Source organism: Pogona vitticeps, chromosome 3 (assembly GCF_051106095.1).
Source record: "Pogona vitticeps strain Pit_001003342236 chromosome 3, PviZW2.1, whole genome shotgun sequence".
In the NCBI taxonomy this organism is placed as follows: Eukaryota; Metazoa; Chordata; class Lepidosauria; order Squamata; family Agamidae; genus Pogona; species Pogona vitticeps.
In genome coordinates, this window is record NC_135785.1 from 204991755 (window position 1) to 205015207 (window position 23453).

Genomic DNA, 23453 nt, shown 5'->3' on the forward strand with positions numbered 1-23453 from the left:
AATAAGAGCCAAAAATATAAAATATGCTTGGAATATATGTAAAAATTACATGAGTGTATATTGCAAAAATTACAGTCCTCTGATACAAAACTTTCTAGTTCCTATATGTAGATAATATTTCTTTTATATAGAGGTACATAGGTTCTAATAAAGTATGAGCTTCTGTTTAAACAGCATGAACTTCAGTAATTCAAAGGATACAAGAAAAAACTATGTCTCTTTAGTAAAAGGCTATTTCCATAGCAAAAAGCTTTCAATTAGGTAAAACTCATACAGTCACTTTAAAAATCTCTATTGTAATACATATTATTAAAAACAATTTGTGCATAGCATAAGCATAGAAAATAATTCACATCACATTAATATAATTCTCACCCAATTTCCCAGTAGAGATTTTCCCCCTGTTTGCCAAAACAAGTGCATGTGCTTCTTGGGAGATGTTCTGTTAACATGATAGAAATCTTTGTTTATATACTTGTGTTGTTTTGGGTTTGTCAAAACATTGTGATGTTTAACTTCTGCTTTCTCAGGAACAAACAGTCTCCTTGGGTACCTATCAGCTAGGGTACCAGCCAACTGAATTACGTAGTTGAGGCATAAAGTTGCTCTCATTTTAGTAACTTCCTTAGCACCATATTTTGGCAGTACATTACATTTACAATGTCAATTTCCTGCTTTTTACATTTTTTATATAATGTAATCAAGACCCCTTGATTTTTTTTCCTGCCATATTTTTCCAAAAGCAATAATTGACACCAGAGTGCAGGACGGGTAATAATGGGCTCAAGCTACAGGAAGCCAAATACAGGCTGAGTATTAGGAAAAACTTCTTAACTGTTAGAGCAGTATGACAGCAATGACAGTGGAACCAGTTACTTGGGGCAGTGGGGAGCGCTCCAGTGCTGGAGGCATTCAAGGGAAAATTGGACAACCACCTGTCAGATCTGCTTTGATTTAGATTCCTGCCTTAAGCAGGGTGTTGGACTCTATGGCCTCGTAGGCTCCTTCCAACTCCTTGATTTTGTGATTCTGTTGCTGTGGGCTGCTCTGTTGCGAAAATGTTCCACAAATGAACAGTGTTGTTTTAATTTTGCTGCTAAATTGTAGTCATTTGGTCCAGTAGGATCTATTTCTTAGTAAATGAAGTTATGTTAGGATCTAAAAGTCTATGTCTCTTTCTTGAAAACAAAGAATCTTCACCAGGCATTTTGTAAACTGGTTATCCATCTGATTATTCATGATTAAGGATGCACCATTTTGAATTTGTGGACTCCATCTTGCAGAATTTTCCAGCAATTCCCCACAAAGAATTCTTGGAGTTCCAGCTCTCAGAACCTTAATATTTTTAAAAATTGAATGCCCTCAAGTCGACCCTTTCCACTGCCTTCTAGGTAGAAAATGTTCAGAAGTGATTTACCATTTTTATGGGGGGCACCCTGGGAGTGTGCAGCTTGCTCATGGCTACACTAGCTGAGTCTCATCTCAGAAGGCACAGTGGGAAGTTGAACTCGCAGCCTCTGGCTCCATGCCAGAAACCTAACCACTGAGCTGTTCAGTCAGCTGCTCAGACCTATGGCATACAGTGGTGCCTCGCTTAGCGAGTGCACCGTACAACGACGAATCCGTATAGCGATCCCCTTTTTCGGGATCGCTATACGGAGCGCCCAATCGCCGCACCTCGCTTTGCGACGATTGGGCGTCCCGCGGCCATTTTGGAGCCGCCGATCAGCTGATCGGCGGCTCCAAAATGGGCGCGGGAGGACCCGAAATGGCCCCGCGCTGTGTTTTCGCGCCCTCGGCAAGCGAGGGGAGGGCGCGAAAACGCGGCGCGGGGCCATTTCGGGTCCGTTTTGAAGCCGCAAAACAGCTGTTTTGCGGCTTCACAACGGCCGCGGACGACCCGAAATGGCCCCGCGCGGCATTTTCGCGCCCTCCCCTCGCTTGCCAAGGGCGCGAAAACACAGCGTGGGGCCATTTCGGTCCGTTTTGAAGCTGCAAAACAGCTGTTTTGCGGCTTCAAAACGACCCGAAATGGCCCCCCGCGGCGTTTTCGCGCCCTCGGCAAGCGAGTGGAGGGCGCGAAAATGGCTGCCCGGGGCCAGGAAACTTCTCTAAGTGGGAAGTTTAGGGCCGATTTGGAACGCATTAAATGAAGTTTAATGCGTTCCAATGGCTTTTTACTTCCCGCTTAGCGAAGATTTCGTATAGCGAAGGTTAATCCGGAACGGATTAACCTCGTTATACGGGGCACCACTGTACTGACAAAAATGAACACTACAATGGTACTTTCAGAGCATTGTAGTTCTTTGGAAGGCATAATAGAGCCTGAAGAGCAGTGAGACTAGTACTCCCAGAAAGGCAGTTCTCTTTAAGTGATCAGTTTTTAAGTGATCAGTTGCACTATATGCCAAACATAAATATTTCATTTTGATCTCATTAAAATTATCAGATCTAGCTTATCAATTAATTACGACATGTAACAGTCATTCATAGTCATTTCATTTTGTTTGCTACTTTTGCATGGATAGGGCTCGACCAAGGTTGAGTAAAGCTACAAGAAGCAGTAGTAAAGAAAACAAAGTTATTAAATACATGTTTCATGCTTAACTTCACAGACCTTTATAAGTTTTTAAAAGGGAACAAATATATGCAATTTCACATACATTGATTGTAAGGATTAAATATAATCAATAATACTGCACATAACTTTAAATTAGTCTGGTTTAGTGGGAAGAACTGCACTTATGGTGGGATAATATATATCAAACATTTAGATTGACATTTTTTGTGGATTTAAGTTATTAACTAATTATTAAGTATTAAAACCTATGGTTATTAACTTATTAGTAAAACCTACACCGCTGATCACCACTGTGACATTCCACCCAGTGTTCCCTGTTTGTTTTCCCGAAACCAAGGTTCACTCTGGCGACGTTTTCTCTTTCATTCTCTGTTACCAGTGGATATTCCTTATCCACATCTGCCCAATATTTGAATCAGACACTTGCTGCCAACATAACTTGTTTATTTAGATGGAATTTTAATCACAGATGTTCTTTTTAATCATTGTATAGAATCACTCATTAAAACTTCTTATCTTTGGTTACATGTTCAACTCTTCATTTGTTTTATTGATTTATTCACTTTAACCAACTTATTAATAATATCAGTTCTCTCTAGTTCTCTATCTTGACTATTCAATTTCTCTCCTCCACACTCTCATTCTCTCTTTCCCCTTCTCTCTCCCTAACTCCAACTCTCATTCTCTCCAACTGCCTAACTGACTCCGCCCCTCCTGTCCTCTCATAGGCTCCTGCACTTGAGCTTCAGCTATGAGTTACAGGAGTCACGTGGGCATTCCGTCACATAACTCCCCTCTAGGAAAAGTTTGTTTCATGGGGGAAACCTTGTAGTTCACCCTCATGAACAACGCAGGAAGCAATAAAAAATTTATTTCAAATATGTTCCCAATACTATTACCAGTAACTCTTTTACTCAATATTTATATTCCTTTATACAGTGTCTATGCATACTTGTTATTATTGATTACTACTATTTAGCGCAAATTAAACGTATTACTTTAAACATTTAAATTGCATTTATCAAAGTTTGCATTACTTACAATTACATTACTACAAATCCTGTTACTGTTACTTTTATCAGTACTTACCATTAATTCAATACGAGATTACATTTTATTTTAAATTACATCTCCTACATATGTATAAACCAAACAGCTTCTATACCATTACATTTTACGATTTTTCCCTCCTCCTCCATCCATTAGTCCTCTGATCTCCGAGATAATGCGTCGGCCACCACATTCTGTGTCCCTTCACGTTCTGAATCTCAAAAACAAAGTCTTGCTGAAGTAGGGCCCATCTCATCAGCTTGTTGTTATTTACCCTTATAGTCTCAGCCAAAGAAGTGGGGAATGATTGGTGCAAAGTACAAAATGAATTCCGCATATGTATAGCCTGAGTTTCTGCAATGACCACACGATGGCTAGACACTCCCATTCAATCATGGACAAATGCCTCTTGCCCGCCTGCAGTTTCTTACTGAGATAGGTTACAGGATGATGATTTCTGTCATCATCTGCCTGGCTCAGCACGGTTCCCAGCCCGATGGTGGATGCATTTGTGAAGACTGAACTCTTTCAGGAAGTCTGGAGCTCTCACGCCGTCTTCAGCTTACTAAAGGCCTCCTCGCAGTTGACCCCCCATTGGATCTTCTCAGCCTTTCTTTTATGTGTTAAATCGGATAAAGGAGCAGCTATCACGCTAAAATTGGGTACAAAGCGACGGTAATAGCTGACTAACCCTAAGAAAGATCTTATTTTTTTTTCTTGGATGTCGGTCTGGGCCAATTGCTGATAACTTCTATTTTAGATTCTAGGGGTTTGATTGTGCCTCCCCCTACTACATGGCCTAAGTATTTTAATTCAGAGCTACCCAGTTGGCATTTACTAGCTTTTACTGTTAACCCAGTCTCATGTAGTCTCTGTAGCACTTTTTCAAGATGGATTATGTGCTCTTCCCATGTCTGACTATAGATCCCTATGTCGTCGATATATGCTACATATACCCTTGTAAGGTTTGGTCCATGAGTCTTTGAAAAGTTGCTGGAGCATTTCACAGTCTGAAACTTAAGACCCAGAACTCGAACAAACCAAAGGGGCTACGAAAAGCGGTCTTTTCCTGATCTTTGGGGTCTAGATCCACTTGCCAGAAAACTTGATATGAGTCACAAAACTTGATATGAATCGACATCCCCCTATAGTCTCTATCAGGTCATCTAACTGAGGCATCGGGTAAGCATCTGACTTAGTGATGTGGTTCAGTTTTCGATAGTCCACACAAAAGCGGATACTTCCATCTGGCTTATCAACTAGAACTATTGGGGCTGCCCAAGGACTAGAAGAAGGAACAATGATTTTTTTTCTTTCAGCATTTCATCTAGCTCCTCGCGAACCTTGGCTGCATATGGCTTCGTTACTCTATAAGGTGTGGCAGCTTGAGGAGATGCATTTCCTGTATCTATTTTATGTACTACCCCCCTTGCTACACTAGGCCTATTTGAGAAGACTTGCTTGTATTTCTGCAGCAAGGCTCTCGCTTCATCTTGTCTTTCTGGGGTTAGAGTAGGGCTAATCTTAACATCTTCAGGGTTATACTGGGGTTCCCCCCTTCCTTCTCAATATTGTAGTTCATGTTTTTCTTTGGGCACTTTTTAATGGCATATAAGACAAAATTTTCTTTCCTATAATAAAGCTTAATCATATGTACATGCACCACTCTTCTGCCTTCTTCTCCCTCCTCCTGAATTACATAATTCACTTCACTCATTTTTGAAACTACTTTAAATGGACCTACCCAATTTAATTGGAGTCTATTACCTTTAATATGTTTCAACATTAGCACTTCATCTCCAAGATTGAATGTTCTTTCCCTGGCCCTCTAATCATACCAGTGCTTTTGCTTCCCTTGATGGTTCTTTAAGTTTTCTGCTGCTAACTCAAAAGACTGCTGCAAGGAGTTCATCAGTGTGTCTATACAGTCGTGTCCCGCTTAACGATTACCCCGTATAACGACGAATCCACTTCACGATGATGTTTTTGCGATCGCAATTGCTATCACAAAACGATATTTTAATGGGTTTTTTTCACTTTACGACAATCGGTTCCCTGCTTTGGGAACCAATTCTTCGCATTATGATAATCAAAACTGCTGATCGTCGGGTTTTCAAAATGGCCGCCGGCTGCTCAGAATTGCTGCCCGCTGTTTTAGGAGGCATTTTTCGCTTAACAGGCACCTGAAAATGGCCACCGTATGGAGGATCTTCGCTGGATGAGCAGGTATTCAGCCCATTGGAACGCATTGAATGCTTTTCAATGCATTTCAATGGGCTTTTTTATTTCGCTTGACGACTTTTTAGCTCTACAGTGATTTCGCTGGAATGAATTAACGTCATCAAGTGAGGCATCACTGTATATTGAATCACTGACTCAGGATCCTCCCCTCTATGTTTCTCCCAGTTTTACCGGAGTAGATCTAGGGGTCCCCGAGCTTTCCTTCCAAATAATAGTTCAAAAGGACTAAAGCCTGTACTTTCCTGGGGTACAGATATATAAGCATACAGTAAGGGTTGCAATCTATGATCCGAGTCATTTGGATTTTCAGAGGTATAAGCTTGAATCATACGCATTAGGGTCCCATTAAATTTCTCAACCAATCCATTAGTCTGGGGATGATAAGGGGCTGATGTGATGTGAGTTATTCCACAAACTTGCCACAACCTTTTCATTAATTTGGATCTAAATGAGGTCCCCAAAACAGTAACTATCTTGGAAGCGAAGCCCATGTGACACATACAATTTAATAATGCATCTGCCACTATCTCTGTTTCAATATTTCGCAAAGGAACAGCTTCTGGGTATCTGATGGCATAATCAATTATGGACAAAATGAATCTATTTCCCTGCCTGGTAACTTCAGGTAAGGGTCTCACTATGTCTAGGCCTATTTGCTGAAATGGGGCTGAGATTATTGGTAAAGGGCACAATTTAGCTTTGGTTTTATTATTCCCAGTACCCTGCTTTTGACATATGTCACAACTTTGACAATATAACTTAACCTGCTTCCCCATCCCAGGCCAGTAAAATTTTCGAGCAATTATTTGTTTTGTATGTGTGATCCCTAAATGAGCAGCAAATGTATCTTTATGTCCCTTTTCTAAAATTCTTTCTCTGTATTTGAAGGGTACTATCGGTTGTCTGAGAATTCTCTCCCCTTCCCTCCTAGGATTCACAAGAACTTCTCTGTACAATAGGTCTTCCTTCACACTGTATCTTTCAGGGTTTTCAGGGGTCAGGGGTCCTTCCTTAACTTGTCTATAGTATTCACTTAAGGTAGGGTCATCTTTTTGTTCTCTTATGAAAGATAGATTACTAGGATTCCCCATATTGACTAGATTAGCTGTTTCATTCCCTTCTATTATTTCAAAATTCCCAATGTTTTCTTCAGTGCCTGCAATTGGACTTCCCTGGGAACGAGTTGTTACTAAAACATTCTGTACATGCTGTGATAAATCCAGGCCCAATATTTGAATCAGACACTTGCTGCCAACATAACTTGTCTATTTAGATTGAATTTTAATCACAGATGTTCTTTTTAATCATTGTATAGAATCACTCATTAAAACTTCTTATACAGTATTTGGTTACATGTTCAATTCTTCATTTGTTTTATTGATTTATTCACTTTAACCAACTTGTTAATAATATCAGTTCTGTCTAGTTCTCTGACTATCTATCTGTCTTGACTATTCATTTTCTCTCCTCCACATTCTCATTCTTTCCCCTTCTCTCTTCCTAACTCCCCCTCTAACTGCCTCTAACTGCGTAACTGACTCTGCCCCTCCTGTCCTCTCATAGGCTCCTGCACTTGAGCTTCAACTATGAGTTACAGGAGTCACGTGGGCGTTCCATCACAGTACCCAATTTGATTTCCTTTTGTCCCTAATGGGAAACTGTAAATAACTAAAATTCATTGATTGTGGAGGAAGGATCAGATCTCAAATGCTGGTGTCATTTGGTGGCAAGCAGTGCTTCAATGTTTTCTCTTCAGATTTGATTGTGATACAGTAATTGTGATACAGTAATCCAGGAATAGTGCCTGAAAAATAAGTTACTAGATAAATATGGTGTCAGGCAGTTAGTCATTAGAAGATCAGGACATATATATCACTACTACAGCAGTGCCTTGCAAGATGAAAATAATTCATTCCGTAAACCCTGTCATCTTGCGAAATTTTTGTCTTGTGAGGTACGTTTTCCCATAGGAATGCATTGAAATTTAATTATGTGTTCCTATGGGCAAAAAAAAAAACTCTGAAAAAGTTACTTACCAGGTAGGGAGCTGGGGAAGCACCATCGGAAGGCAGGTTTGCCCAGCACCATCAGAGGACTGTCGGGGGTCCCCTGCAACCATGATTGCCAGCTTCCGAAGCCTCTTAAGACTTCCCAGCACCATTTTTGAATTTCCTGCCCTTTTCCCCTGCCTTTCCCCTTTCAGAGGCTTGCCGAGCACCATCGGAGGCAAGCCTCCGAACGGAAAAAGGTAGGGGAAAAGGGTGAGAAATTCAAAAACAGTGCTAGGGAAGTCTTCAGAGGCTTGCCCAGCACCATCGGAGGACTGCTGGGGGACCTCTGAAAGCGGCGATCGAGGATGCGGGGGACCCCCGCCAGTCCTCCGATGGCGCTGGGCAAGCTTCCGAAGGCTTCCCCTGCAGCATTGGAGGACTGGCGGGCGTACCCCACAACCGCGATTGCCGGCTTCTGAAGCCTCAGAAGATTTCCCCAGCACCATCGGAAGACTACTGGGGGACCTCTGAAAGCGGTGATTGTGGTTGCGGAAGACCCCTAGCAGTCCTCCAATGGTGCTTCCCCGGCTCCCTACCTGGTAAGTGACTTTTTCAGAGGTTTTTTTTGGCCCATAGGAATGTGCAATAACTCCAACAGCATAATCTTTACACATGAACTGCTGTATGTTACGTAACTCTGTAGATATTATCTGTTGCACCAAGTTGTGCAACTCAGTAGGCAACAAATAACATCCACTGAAATTTCTTAACTTACAGGAATTTGCATCTACACAATGTGCATAACTGAACAACAGAATTTCAGCCATTACCATGCTCACAAATCTGCTTTCAATGGTAGATTTTCTCACACACAGAAAAGCAATCTTTAAGCAGTGCAAAATAAACATTCATATATACATTAATGGCTGAACGGTGCAAACAAACTTAGCCAGAGAACTTTTCTCCAGTACTTCAACAATGAGCCAAGAAGGTCTTTTAGGGCTTCCCCAACCCCGATTTAAGATACAGAAATATTACTAGGAAAGGTTAGAAACCCCAGTCGCCAATATTTAGTATGATTTTAAAAATATTAAGTGCACACTTGTGAAAAAATGAAAAGAACATTGAATCATTGCGCCTGACCTTTGCCCCCAGTGAAAAGTTGGGGGGGGGCGCAACAAAATCAGCCAACAGGGCTGCATAAAGCCCTATGCCCGCATTCCTAGTTTACAGAAGGGTCATTATAACTAAATGTTAGCTATTATTTTAAATATACACTTCTCCCTTCAACAATGCTGGGGTTCACAGGGCCAGACCCTGTGTAGATCAAAACCCATGTATATCTCTTATACTCCTCAAAATGTAAGTATAAAGCATAAACTGTTGATGCACACACACACCTCCTGCAACTTGCATCAGCCTCCAGCCATGCTTCAGTACTCTCCACAGCTGCCACATGGAGCCACCATGACAGGAGAGGAGGCCAGCTGGGCCACCACCATCCAGCCAGTGGTTGCTGCAATGCCAAAAACAGGACCCTAGATAAGCCAAAGATCCATATTTCCCAGGTCACTTCCTGGAGATGAATAGCAGGACAGGTAGGTAGGTAGGTAGGTAGGTAGGTAGGTAGGTAGGTAGGTAGGTAGGTAGGTAGGTAGGTAGGTAGGTAGGTAGGTAGGTAGGTAGGTAGGTAGGTAGGTAGGTAGGTAGGTATTCATTTATTCATTTAGTTATTTATTGGGGGGACAGTGTATATACAAAACCATGCTGTTCAGCTCCATGCTCTAGGGAGAAGCATATACTCTCTATCTACACGGGGAGGTTCAGACTGAAAAACTGCTTAAGATTGTGCTGTTATTTATTTTATTTATTTATTTATTTATTTGATTTGTATCCCGCCCATCTGGTAAGTCGGTACCACTCTGAGCGGCTAACATAAAAATATACAGTTATAATAGCATAAATCCAAAAATATCAAAATATCAATTAACAAAACATAATAAATCATAAATCATGTTAACTTTCCATATCTATACAGTTTTACATCACATTGTTAACAAACTAGGAAATTCCATTCTGACTGAAGACTAATGCTCAGCAGGCTGGCAAACCTATGCATGAATAAAATACGTATACAGTGGTACCTCCCGAGACGAATGCCTTGGGCAACGAAAAATTCGCAAGACGAAAGCCTCTTGCAAGTTTTTGAGTGTCCCACAAGACAAAGATATTTTCATCTTGCGAGGTATGTTTTCCCACAGGAATGCACTGAAATTTACCGTATTTTTTCATGTATAAGATGTCCCCATGTATAAGACGCCCCCCTTTTCTAACCCAAAATTAAGAAATTTAAGTGGGGCTTAGCAAGTGTAAGGGGAAAGGGATCTAAGTGCTGCAGGATTGCTTTGATCCCTGCTTTCTCCCTTCATTCTAAGCCCCGCGGGGCTTAGCAAAAGGAGGGGAAAAGGAATCAAAGCAATCCTGCAACTTCACAATCCTTTTGATTCTTTTCCCCCTTATACAGCCATGGGATTGCTTTCATTCTTTCCCCACTCCTTTTGTTAAGCCCCATGGGACTTAGCAAGCAGAGGGGAAAGCGGGGATCAAAGCGATTCTGCAGCGCTTTGATCCCTGCTTTCCTTTTGCTAAGGATTAGCAAGGGGAGGGGAAAGTAGGGATCAAAGCCCTGCAGGAACAATTTGATCCCTGCTTTTCCCTACACTTTTTTTGTACTCTCCTCAACTTAGTTCCATGTATAAGATGACCCTCAATTTTACTCTTTAAATTTTAGACAAAAGTATAGTCTTATACATGGAAAATATGGTTATTAAGGCATTCCTATGGACCAAAAAACCTCTGAAAAATATATATCTACCCACACATAGTTTGATATCATTAGCAGAAGCAGTGTTTATTTGTTTTTAATTGTTTTATTTATAGGCTGCCTTTCTCCCAATTATGGGGCCTAAGGTGGCAACCCATTGTTGTGTTTCCCACCACCCAAGGAGGCTAGATAGATGGCTACACAAAGCAGGACTTTATCTGTAATGATGCCCCAGTAGTGGTACTCTCTCCTTGTCAAGCTTCTAGCTGTATTTTTTATGAAAAGTAGTTTGTCTATAGGATTGTTTTCTTAAACAACTGGGTTTTAGAGAATGTTTGAATCTACTTCTAAAGAATCTTTTGAATCTATTTCTAAATATTTTTGAACTTATTTAGGCAAAATCTGTTATGATTCCTTTTGGCAGTCTTGGTGGGCAGTAAAGTGATAAACAAATGCCTCAGATGACAATGATATACAGTAATTTCTATTCTCTTTGTGGTCTCCCATGGTTTGTTTCCTGCAGAACATATGCATCTAACAGGTTTAGGTTTTTTTAAAATGTAATATATGTATAATAGATTCAAAATGTGTAATCTTGAGTTTTTGGATTTAGCAAATGTTGGTGTATAGATTTTAAAGCAGTGATTTATTTTTATAGTGTTTGTGTTAAGACTAAACCAGACTTACATATTAACCAAAAGAGACCTGTGTCCCTTCTTCCCATTGCTGCTAATAAGAGGAAGCCTGACTTTCCAAAATGAGCACTCCCACTTTTCATTTAGATTTAGCTATATCTGAGAGTAGGAAGAAGAAAGTTTTGGAAATATTAATGCTACTTGGGCAAGACGTGTGCCTGCACACGAGCAACTCCATCTCCCTCCACCCAGCTTTCCTTTTCCTCAGCACAACCCCTTTGGTTCTGTTTGCAGCAGAACCTCGTATGTGGAGGGGGGGACAGAGGCGCATGTGAACGGCAAAGTCATGCATGAGAGAGGGAGAGCCCCATCCAGTGAGGCCAAAAATAGAGGGTACATTGTACTTGTATGCATTATGATTGAATGTTAATTATTTGCATTAATTATACTAATAGTATACGGGTAAGTAAAACTTATTGGAACACATTAAACTTAGTTTAATGCGTTCCAATAAGTGTGCAAACTTACCCCTCCAGCGATGTTTTCGCGTCCGGCGGCCATTTTGGAGCCGCCGATCAGCTGATCGGCGGCTCCAAAATGGCCGCTGGATGACCCGAAATGGCCCCTATCAGCGTTTTCGCGACCTCCGTAAGCAAGGGGAGGGTGCGAAAACGCTGATAGGGGCCATTTCGGGTCATGCGGCGGCCATTTTGGAGCTGCCGATCAGCTGTTCGGCGGCTCCAAAATGGCCGCCGGAGCCCCAATCGTCGCAAAGCGAGTGCGGCGATTGGGGCTGATCCGTATAGCGATCCCCAAAAAGGGATCGCTATACGGATTTTTCGTTAAACGGTGCACTCGTTAAGCGAGGCACCACTGTACGTATTTTAGTTTACCTGCTAGGACTCCCCAGCTGATATACATTAGAAAATATCAAAATATTCCTTAAATTGGTTACCTTTCAATTATATTTATGTGTTTTGTTTTTTAATTTCAGCTCTTCTCACTGATGGAGATGAAACCTCCTATTTCTCGTGCAAAGATGATTCTCATTACTAAAGCTGCCATTAAAGCTATTAAGGTAGGGTAGTAAAGAATGTTTCTACTGTCTGGTACAAAGTAGATATACCTTTCACAATATTGTGAGTTATTTATAATAAAGTAGGACTGCAGTATTTGTGGGGAATTGTTTCCAAGCCCCCTCAGTAGTGAACACTATACATAGCATGGTTTCTGTCTCCCTCTAGTTGTCAGTTCTGGTAAATACACTGTAGAAATACATGTAAAGACGTACCATATTTCTAGAGGTTTTTTATTTTATATTTTTAGATAGATAAGTGAATTCGCAGATACTGATCCTGCAGATGAGGGAGTCTCATTGCATACTGTGTATTTTTCCATTAAAAGCAGGAAGTGATATTCGTTTGTACTGTTATTTTACAAATCCTTTAAGAGTTTTGCTACTTTCATTTTTAATATATCTTTTCAGTTACAGCCAAAGTAATTTCTTAGCTTAATAATTTCATTTCTAGATTTTGTCATAGTTCTGGGAGAATTAGAAATAATTATATAAGATATGCTCAGTGATACAACCTTTTTGTTACTACTTTAGAAGTATTTTAAATTGGTTTATGTATTTATGGTTGTAATTTAAAAATCACATCTGTTTGAATCCTTTTTCTGACAAATAGATTTTAAAATGCTGTTTAATTCTCTTTCAGCTTTACAAACATGTAGTCCAGATTGTAGAGAAGTTTATCAAAAAGGTAAATGGAGTTATATGGATAATAATTTACCCATATAAATTATATGTTATATGGATAATAATTTTAAGTGGTGTATCAACTCAGTCATTTTAACAGTATTAATAGGTTCTTCCATATAACCTCTTAAAGGGATTGTCACAAAAGGCTAAACTGAATTAGTCACAACTAGAGTAGACCTATTTATTTATTTGTATGCTGTCTTTCTCCTCATAGAGAACCCAAGGAAGCTCACAACAACTAAAACTGTAAAACAAATAATAGTTTAAAATACTATATAAATATCATATTAAAAATAAAAATATATTAAGATTAAAAATCAATATTAAAAACAATTTTTAAACATTTAAACATCTGTAAGTTAATAAGCAAGCATTTCTTAGACAACCTCCTGCTTAAAAGCCTGCCAGAAGAGGTAGGTCTTTGCCTGATGATGGAACGATATGAGACAGCAGGCCAACCTGGCCTTTCAGGGCAGCATGTTCCAAAGCTTGGGAACAACCACTGAGATGATTCTCTTTTGTGTGCTCACCAAATGAGTTGAGAAAGGTGGTAGACCCAGGAGAACGGCCCTCACAGAAGATCTTAAAAGCTGAGAAGGTTCATATGGAATGATACGATCCTTCAGATAGCCTAGACTCAAGCCATATAGGGCTTGATAGGTAGTAATCAGCACTTTGTACAGTGGTACCTTGCTAAATGATGACCCTGCTAAACGACGAATCCGCATAATGATGACTTTTTGCGATTGCTATAGCGATTCGCAAAACAGTCATTTCTATGGGGGATTTTCACTGGACGCCGATTAGGTCCGTGCTTCGCGAATCGTTTGTTCGCAAGATGACAATTTTTTTCGGCTTCACAAAATGGCTGCCCTGTGTTTTCGGGACCCATGCTTCACAGGGCAGCCATTTTTACAGCTGATCAACGCTCGCAAAATGGCTTCCCTATGGGTGATCTTCACTGGATGACGAGGTATTTTCCCCATTGGAGCACATTAAATCAGGTTTCAGTGCATTCCAATGGGGAAAGGGTTTTCGCATGATGACGATTTTGCTAAATAGAGATTTTCATGGGACGAATTAAATTATTGTCGTTATGCGGGGCACCACTGTATTGGGCCTGGAAAAAACTGGCACCCAGTGAAGTTGTTAACAGAGTTATGCAACTAAGGCATGTTGTCACCATGGCTAGACCAGACATCTCAAGAAATAGGCACAGATTCAGCTGTACAGATACACTCCTGACTACTACTGAAACCTAAGCTCAGGGTTGAGTCCAGGTGTACACCTAAGCTGTGGACCTGACTTTTTAGGGGGAATGCAACCTCTTTCAGTACAAGCAGAATCCCTGTGTGTAGCTTGGCTGTGTACCTGGATTCATCTCCAAACCTGGGTGCCCAGGTTTCAGCAGGGGCCAGGAGTGCCTTTGCACAGTTAAAACTATTACACTAGCTGTGCTAATTTCTTGAGAGGTCTGATTTGGCCATGGTTACATCTTGGCGGGACTACTGTAATGTACTTTAGATGGGGCTATATTTGGAGGGTGTTCAGAAACTCCAGAGGAGTCAAAACATTGCAGCCAGATTGCTAAGTGGGCCTGGTTACAGGGAACATACAACTCCCCTGTTAGAACAGCTTCACTGGCTGCCAATCCATTTTCAAGTACAGTTCAAAGTGCTGTTGTTAACCTATAAAGCCCTAAATGGCTTGGACCCAAGCTATCTAAAAGACTGCATCTCCCTTTAATATTGCTTTTGTTTACTGTTTTCAATATAATACTTGTTCAAAAATCCCATTCATTCAGTAGGTCTAATCTATTTGGGACAAAAGGTGACTTTAATTTCTTGTTTATTGTTCAATCTAGAGCTGTGTGGAGTTGAGATTACCTATTTATAAATATTTCTTAGTCCCTTGATAATATTTTCAATATAATATTAGGACTTGGCAAGTTATGGTGTTGGGACCTAAAGTATTTTTGTTTTATGAAAAGGAAGACATTCATGCTACAGCACTTCTTTTTTCCTTTTGTTAGACTGGATCACTACTACATTTTTTGCCCCACTTTTCTAGGCTGCACTTTGAAATAAACAAAACTTGGAGATGCTGGGAGGGGAGCCTTTTCTCTTTATGATGCCCAGCAGCATAGGAGACTGCTGTTTAAGAGTAAAGAATAAAGCCATAGGTGTATATGGAGTTCTTGCTTCTTTGAAGCACAACTGATTATTTTGCTACTTGATCTTTGGGATGTAGGACCCTCAGTTTTGAATCTAGGCACATAGTTAATTCTAGCGAGGATTAGCTCAGTACAGTGGTGCCTCGCTTAACGAGCGCACCGTTTAATGATGAATCCGCATAGTGACACGTTTTTTGTGATCGCTAATGTGATCGCATTGCAATGTTTTAGGTAGCAAAACATCGCATTGCGATGATCGGTAAGCATTTCGCTTACCGATCTTCGCATTGCGATGTTTAGAAAACATCTGATCGGTGGTTCCAAAATGGCCACTGGGTGCAGAAAATGGCCGCCCGCAGCTTTTTCGCACCCTGCCCTCACTTACCTAGGCGGCGAAAATGGCGGCTAGATGGGGAATCTTCGCTTACCGCTGAGTCCCCCCCCCATAGGAACGCATTAAACGGAGTTTAATGCGTTCCTATGGGGTTTTACATTCCGTATAGCGATGTTTCCTGATAGCGACGTTAATCCTGGAACGGATTAGCGTCGCTATGCGGGGCACCACTGTATTATATATTAGGTTGTTAAGTATGTGCCTGTGTAAAATATGCAGCTTGTGACCTACAGTCTCACATTTGTATGTTGTATATTTAATGTAATGGCCTTATTTTACAATGATGTAGACATTATGTTGGTATGCTGAGTATGATCCAAATAGCTAGAACTGATTTCTCATTCCCTCTTTTTCTTAGTGTAAGCCTGAATATAAGGTTCCTGGATTGTATGTTATTGACTCTATTGTTCGCCAATCTCGTCATCAATTTGGAACAGACAAGGATGTTTTTGGGCCAAGATTCTGTAAAAATATAACTGCCACATTCCAGTACTTATATCTCTGCCCATCCGAGGACAAGGTATGCCTCAAAGTGTTTGTTACAGGTTTATGACTTCTTATTTATTTATTTATTTATTTATTTATTTATTTATTTATTTATTCATTCATTCATTCATTCATTCATTCATTCATTCATTCATTCATTCATTCATTCATTCATTCAATTTTTACCCCGCCCCTCTAGACAGTGTCTACTCGGGGCGGCTTACAAAAATTAAAACACATTAAAACAATGTAGAAAATAGCTAGCATAATGCAATTATTATAGTTAATACTATCCAAGATGGCAACATTAAGAAACAGAAAAAAGGGGGGAAAAAAGAACTTAGGTGACTGGGGGGAAGGCCTGTCTGAATAACCATGTTTTTAATTGGTTTTTGAACACACCCAGCGAGGGTGCCAGCGGAATTTCAGTGGGAAGTGTGTTCCACAGCCGAGGGGCAACCGCCGAGAAGGCCCGGTTTCTTGTTTTCTCCTTCCGGGCCTCCCTCGGCGTCAGTCCCCTTAGCCGTCCCTGCTGGCTATGTCAGGTGACTCGGGTAGATCTGGGTGGGAGGAGGCGATCTGCCAAATATTGAGGTCCCAAACCTTCTGCTTAGTTTTATTTATTTTTACTTAGGGTTTGAAATTTGAAGGCTCTTCTGCTTGTTTCTAGTGTAATTTGGTTTATGTTGCTGTTTGTTAAAAAGAATTACCGTTGAACATATGAGCTGCTTTCTTCATATATGTGTTTAGCTGCCATCATTCTTTGCAGATGCTTTTTCTAGAATCTTGCCTCGGTGCGTTGTTCAATTGTGAATAAACTGTTCCAGCTAGAGAGTATACCTGTTGACTAAATGTAATATATACAGTGGTGCCTCGCACAGTGAGCGCCCTGTAGAGCGATGAATTCGCTCTACGGGGACGTTTTTTTGATCGCTAATGCGATCGCAGAGCGACGGCCCCAATGGGCGAAAATCGCAATGGGCGATTCGCTTACCGACCTTCGCTTTGCGACCCGCCGATCAGCTGTTCCGCTGCTACAAAATGGCCGCGCGTAGTGTTTTTGCGCCCTCGTTAAGCGAGGGGAGGGCGCGAAAATGGCTGCCGGCCATAGGGAAGCATCGCTGAACGGTGAGTATTCGGCCCAATTGGAATGCATTAAACCATGTTTAATGCGTTCCAATGGCTTTTCCTGCCCCGTTCAACGATGCTTTCACACAGCGAGGGTTAATCCGGAACGGATTAACCTCACTGTGCGAGGCACCACTGTATATACAAGTACTGACTCAACAAGTTCTGTTTGTTCAGTGGGTCTACTCTACTTGATAGTAACTTGGATTTAACCCATGATATTTAAATAAAGTGGCAGGGAAGAAAATTCTGTTTGAACAGCGCTTATGTTTTAAGTACGTTAACAAAGATCTTCTAAAATTCTATTGGCACACTTCTTATTTGAACAGAGTAAAATAGTTCGTGTCCTCAACTTATGGCAGAAAAATGGAGTGTTCAAAATAGAAATAATTCAGCCTCTCCTGGATATGGCAGCAGGAGCTACCAGTGCAGCTTCAGTGACTGAGGATGCCACTAATAATGAAGGTAGGAAATCTCAGTTTTGTTTTTCGTTATGGAATCAATAGTTTGAGAATATTTAGAAACTTACATGAGACTGTAGGGCAAAGTAGATGTCACAGTAATCCTGTAAGTATCAGGTAGTGTGATTTTTAAAAAATCATTTAGTCAATTGCAACTGTAAGCAGGCTGCTACAAGTGTCAGGGAATTTAATCCTGAAGGCCTTCTTATCAGTACCTGCCTATCATATGTTGTTGCTAATTACTAAGCAGAAATCAATCATGCAATACCAAGTTGCATTATATCAATTTGGCTCTCTAAAGCAAACCTTAAAGAGATGTCTATAAAAACACATTTTTGTAGTAGTATAAATAACATACATATTGTATGTTATAGCAAACAGTTGCATTTGCATAAATTGTTTTGTAGGTTCACCACCTCCTACTGCAACAATTCCATCTGAGCCCACCCAAGTTTCTTCTAATTCTGTACCTGCTGTGCCACAGTTGCCCAGTTCGGATGCCTTTGCAGCTGTAGCTCAGTTATTTCAAACAACACAAGGACAGCAGGTGAGTGAGCTTTTTTTGGAAATGTAAATGCGTGAAAATATAATCTAGTGAAAGAGAGTTTTCTGCTGGTTGTAGTTCATACCTGGTTTGAAAATGATACATTTATACTTATATACTTATAAATTGTATTTATATCCCCCCTTCCCAAAAATAATTTCAAGGCAATATACCATATTTTTTGCTCTATAAGACGCACTTCCCCCCCCAAAAAAGTGGGGGGAGAAGTATGTGCATCTTATGGAGCAAATACAGTAAAAAAAGGGTTCAGTCACCACCACCCAGAAGCCTCCCACTGCCATGCTGGGAGGCCTCTGAACTAGCAAAAGAGACCGCTTGCTGTTTGGACCTCACCATTCTGCACTGCTGGCTTTCCAGGATCTGCTTCTTGCAGCCCACCTGGAAAACCAGCAAGGCTAACAGGCCTATGGCAGCAGGCAATGAAAACAGCCAAGGACCAAAGTGGAAAGAGTAATTCTAGAAAGACCTGGGGAAATCACACAGTTCCCCACTTAGGCAGTTGATTTTCCCACATTTGGGGAAATCACAGAGGTCAGCACATCCAGAGTGCAATAGATGAGCCTTACCCTGGGAAAACCACTTTTACAATAATGGTATCTCCGTCGCCAGGTATGAGTTGGAATGGCCCCTGAAAATTCTTCCTTTCTGTGCCCTATCCCCCAAAGGCATGGTGACCCCCCCGGCTGCACCTCCTGATCAGAACAGGGCTGCACATCCCCAGTTCTGAAAGAGGCCAAGAGACCTACTCAGTGTTTTGGGGTGCCCCACAGGACCCCCATCAGGGGCTGGAATGTTCCTCCCACAATCCTCCAGTGCACAGATATTAGCATACCTAATACGCGGGGAAGGCAGGGAAAGCGGGGAAATTCAAACTTTCAGTTAGTGAAGAGGCTGCTTGTCTGCTTCCTTGCTAGTCCAAGCAGTTAGATTGCTGGGAGAGAGACCTGGGACTGTCTGGTATTGTCGTTTTAAAATGTAAAATGTAGTTTAGAAGCTGCTTGTTTTGGGTTAAACTATGCTTGGGTGAAAAGGTGCTCCGTTTGAGCTGAAACCTGCTTGTGTAGAAACGTGCATAGGGGTACTTGCTTTAAAAGCTGCTTGTTTTGGGTTAAACTGTGCTTGGGTGAAAAGGTGCTCCGTTTGAGCTGAAACCTGCTTGTGTAGAAACGTGCATAGGGGTACTTGCTTTAAAAGCTGCCTGCAAAGCCTTTCAGACCAGCGCCAATCAGCTGTTAGGTGGGGAGAGGGGAGGGGGAAGGAGCAGGAGCAGAGAAGAGAAGAGCACAAAATGGCTGCCATCTGCCTGCTGGCTTTTAGCTGTTTGGGGCTTTTTTGGCTGTTCTGGGGTCTACCAAGGCACTGTGAAGAGCAAGGCTCAGTCTACAGTACCTGGTAAGTGAGTTTCTTTTAAGTTTTTTAGACTTTCTGACCCCCCCCCCATAAAATGCATTAATTTTCAGTGCATTTCTATGGGAAATTTGGATTCAACTTGCAAACTTTTCAACTAGTTCTGGGCATCTAATAGAGAATGTATTTCCAAAGGGTGTTGCAGCAAGGAAACTAACTGTGCCTTGTGACTTCTAACTGGATTACAGTACCTGCTTCCTGATTTCAGCTACTATAGTTTGTATTCAGTTTTTTTGGCTCATTAAGAACATTGTTCATGGCTTTGTGTGGCCTAACCTGTTGTGCCTTGCATGCTATAAACATTCAATTATGTCAGAAAATGGAGATTTGGTCTTATGCTGAGCATGTGCTACTGCTGGTGAATGGGATTGGGTTAAGCTTTGTGTTGCTGTTCTTTTGCATAACCTAAAGTAAATAAGGAAAACCAGTTGTTAAATAGTTTAATTTCACAATTTATCCTCCACACAACTAAAAGGGACCTCTCAATGCAGTGCCAAATCAGACAAACCATTTCTAACTTAATATAGGCTTGAACTGTAGCTGGGCAGAGTTGCACAACAATCTCATCTGTCATTGAGACATTTCTATAAGCATGGGGAGGAGGTGGATGAAAGGAAATGTAAAATATAGGTAGAGTGGTATAGGTTTTATCACTGGCTGATAATGGTCTATATTAATGCCACTGTTGACTGCTGTTCACTTTACATGGTTCAAATGTTATTCTGTTATAGTTTATTAAATATTTTATTACACTATTTGGTTCAGAATATATTTTCCCTGTGTTCCTCCTCTAAAAATTAAGTGCGTCTTAAGGTCCGGTGCGTCTTATGGAGCAAAAAATACGGTACATGGATTTCTTTCATATCAGTTTATCAGTACAGAGGTAGGTCAGGCTGAGATACAGATTAACTGGCTGATGGTTACCTAGTGAGTTTTATTGCTCATTGGATACTTGAAATTGGATCTTCCAACCTTGTCCATCACTAGAACCAGTATACTACGCTGAAGTAATATGTTACTGCTTAGCCATTTAGTTTGCTTTGTGTCTGCTTACCAGTTTGGTAGGAAATTCCCCAAGCAAAGGATCTTTTTGATCATCCTAGCAACTGCCTAGTCATTCATGTTGCATTACTACTTAATTCTCTAAAGGTCTGATGGACCTTTTTTGATGGTTATAGTAGTTTATACCATTTTCTTTCCAAAATACTATGATGCTTATTTTTCTAACTCCTTCTGTTTTATATATTTAGGAGCCCCCAGGACATAGACAGGGCAGGTAGAAGAACAGTTGCTTTGTATTGTGGTACCCATAGAGCATGACTGGTAGGAGGGAAAGTCATACATATGCTGAAAAGCAGCAGCTGTTCTCATCTGTTATATCACTGGAATTTCTTATAATCATTTCTAAATAGTACTCACTCCATTGTTACAGCTCCAACAGATTCTTCAGACTTTTCAACAGCCTCCAAAACCTCAGTCTCCAGTGATAGATAACAATGTGATGGCTCAGGTTCATGCTATAACTTCTCAGCTGCAGACTACAACAACACAACTACCTGAGCAAAAGCATGACTTCCCAGCACCAGAGCAAAAGACATCTTTTGATAAGGTAAAGTTTTTCTTGTGCTTCAGAAGAATTAATTTAATCGCTTATTTTTGACATAGTGCTGAGTTAAATTTATTTTATTCCCCAATGGATTTGCTCTGTTGGAAATAAGTTGGGCTTTGATTAGTGCTGACTAACAATTCTGTTTATTTCACAAGGTCTATTATAGATGGAACTAAAATTTGATTTCGCTGAATGAAAGCAAACCTCAACAGATCTTTATATTTGCATATTTTGCACGTTTCCCCCTTCATAATTATATGTGGCAGGTTTTTTGTGCAGTTCCTGATTTCAGTTAAGTTTGTTGATTTTGACAAAATAGTTGCCTGTAGTTTGGGAAGGAACACACTTCAAAGAGGGAGGGACTTCTGATTGTGAGGAGAAGAATGTTTCATAATACAGTGCCACATCACAAAGTGATACTTTGGCTGACCCAAGTTATGGAGAAATATTCCTAGTGCATTGTATGTAACACACTGGTACTTGTAAAAAAGGTAAAGGTAAAGGTAAAGGTTCCCCTTGACAATTGTTGTCCAGTCGTCTTCGACTCTAGGGGGCGGTGCTCATCCCCGTTTCCAAGCCATAGAGCCAGCGTTTTGTCTGAAGACAATCTTCCGTGGTCACATGGCCAGTGCGACTTAGACACGGAATGCTGTTACCTTCCCACCGAGGTGGTCCCTATTGATCTACTTGCATTTGCATGCTTTCGAACCGCTAGGTTGGCGGGAGCTGGGACAAGCGACGGGAGCTCACTCCGTTGCATGGATTCGATCTTACGATTGCTTGGTCTTCTGACTCTGCAGCACAGGCTTCTGCGGTTTAGCCCACAGCACCACCACGTCCCTACTTTCTTGTAAAGAACCTCAATATACCTCATAATTTAATTTCTATGAAGCAAATAGTTGCTGGCGCAGCAATCAGAGAAGCAAAATCCATAGATGCAAATCTGTGGGTCTGATGTAAAAATCATGTGGCTCCCTAAAACAGACCTCTTATTGATTTAGTTTTATGACCAAGTGCTTACTATACTAAATGTTATCTATGCATACAGCTGCCATTGTGCTGTCCTCTGTGTTAAGCACAATCTGTTTGTTTTTCATGTTTGAGAAGAGTCCGGAATGGTGTAGCTCTGGCAGTAGAATACAAATGTTCAGCCATACTCTTTCTTCTGGTTTTACTGGGTTGATCTCTAGCACCTGGACGGCTGGAAGGGAGACACACAGGCAGTGTCTCTGCTTACCTACATGTATTCTTAGTCCCTTTGGTACAGTTTTTTACTCAATCCAGTACAGTGGCAGCTGTACATGCGTTATTTTATAAGATATGGTGCAAACAATGCGTAATGGCAAATATTTGTTGTGAGAACATGCAGAACGAATCTTATATCATCACTGATATAAATATGTTACATGTCGAATAATCATTATGGAAGAAAATAGAGTTGTCTCAATGTAATGTGTTTCAGAAGCTGTTGGATCGGTTTGACTACGATGATGAACCAGAAGCAATGGAAGACTCAAAGAAAGAGGAATCAACACCTTCTCCTTCAGTTTCTCAACCAACATTGTAAGATTTGTGATAGACAAGTAGATGTTAAAATTAGTGATGCCATTATAGAAGTCTAAAGTTATATAGATGACTCAATTTATTGTTAAGACTCTTCAAAATCTTCTCTCTTGCAATAGTTCAGTATGAATCTTGCTGTAAGTTGGATATTTATAGCTTCTTAGCCATATATAGGACAGAATACTTACCCCATTAGTTAACATTGTGTAATAAATCATCAAGAAGATAGCTCTCTGGCCTTACCATAGCTCATGATCTAAGGTTTGACAAATAATAGCAAGAAAGAAAATGAATATCAAGGTTTGAATGAAGATGGGAAGCATATACACGGAGTTTAAACATTGTACTTATGAGGAGAGGAGGAACCAATAACAGCAGTCTGCATTTTACTGTACTTAACTGTACTAAAAATTCCACTCTTAAAATGCCACTGAAAAATCATTTTTATCGCCTAGTGGATTTCCGGGTGAAGGCATACAGCAACCAGTATATCCCCAGCTCCCAAATATAGATCAATTTCCGCAGCGAATGCTAGGAATGCAGCAGGATCCTATGCTGCACCAGGTATTGGAAACAACTTTTA

General features: G+C 40.8%; 1 protein-coding gene and 1 pseudogene across 3 annotated transcripts in view; one reads left to right on the forward strand and one right to left on the reverse strand.

Moving 5' to 3' along the window:
- SCAF4 (SR-related CTD associated factor 4) overlaps nt 1-23453 on the forward strand; it is a 79208-nt gene that overhangs the window by 17154 nt on the left and 38601 nt on the right. For 2 of the 3 annotated variants that reach the window (XM_020796235.3, XM_020796236.3), the window contains exons 2-9: nt 12317-12400; nt 13041-13085; nt 16010-16171; nt 17595-17730; nt 18134-18273; nt 21131-21307; nt 22770-22870; nt 23326-23434. In XM_020796235.3, the coding sequence (XP_020651894.3) occupies nt 12317-12400; nt 13041-13085; nt 16010-16171; nt 17595-17730; nt 18134-18273; nt 21131-21307; nt 22770-22870; nt 23326-23434 (954 nt within the window). The remainder of the gene's footprint in view (nt 1-12316; nt 12401-13040; nt 13086-16009; nt 16172-17594; nt 17731-18133; nt 18274-21130; nt 21308-22769; nt 22871-23325; nt 23435-23453) is intronic. The other variant, XM_078388938.1, reaches the window with a different exon arrangement.
- Nucleotides 18758-18908, reverse strand: LOC140706203 (U1 spliceosomal RNA; annotated as a pseudogene).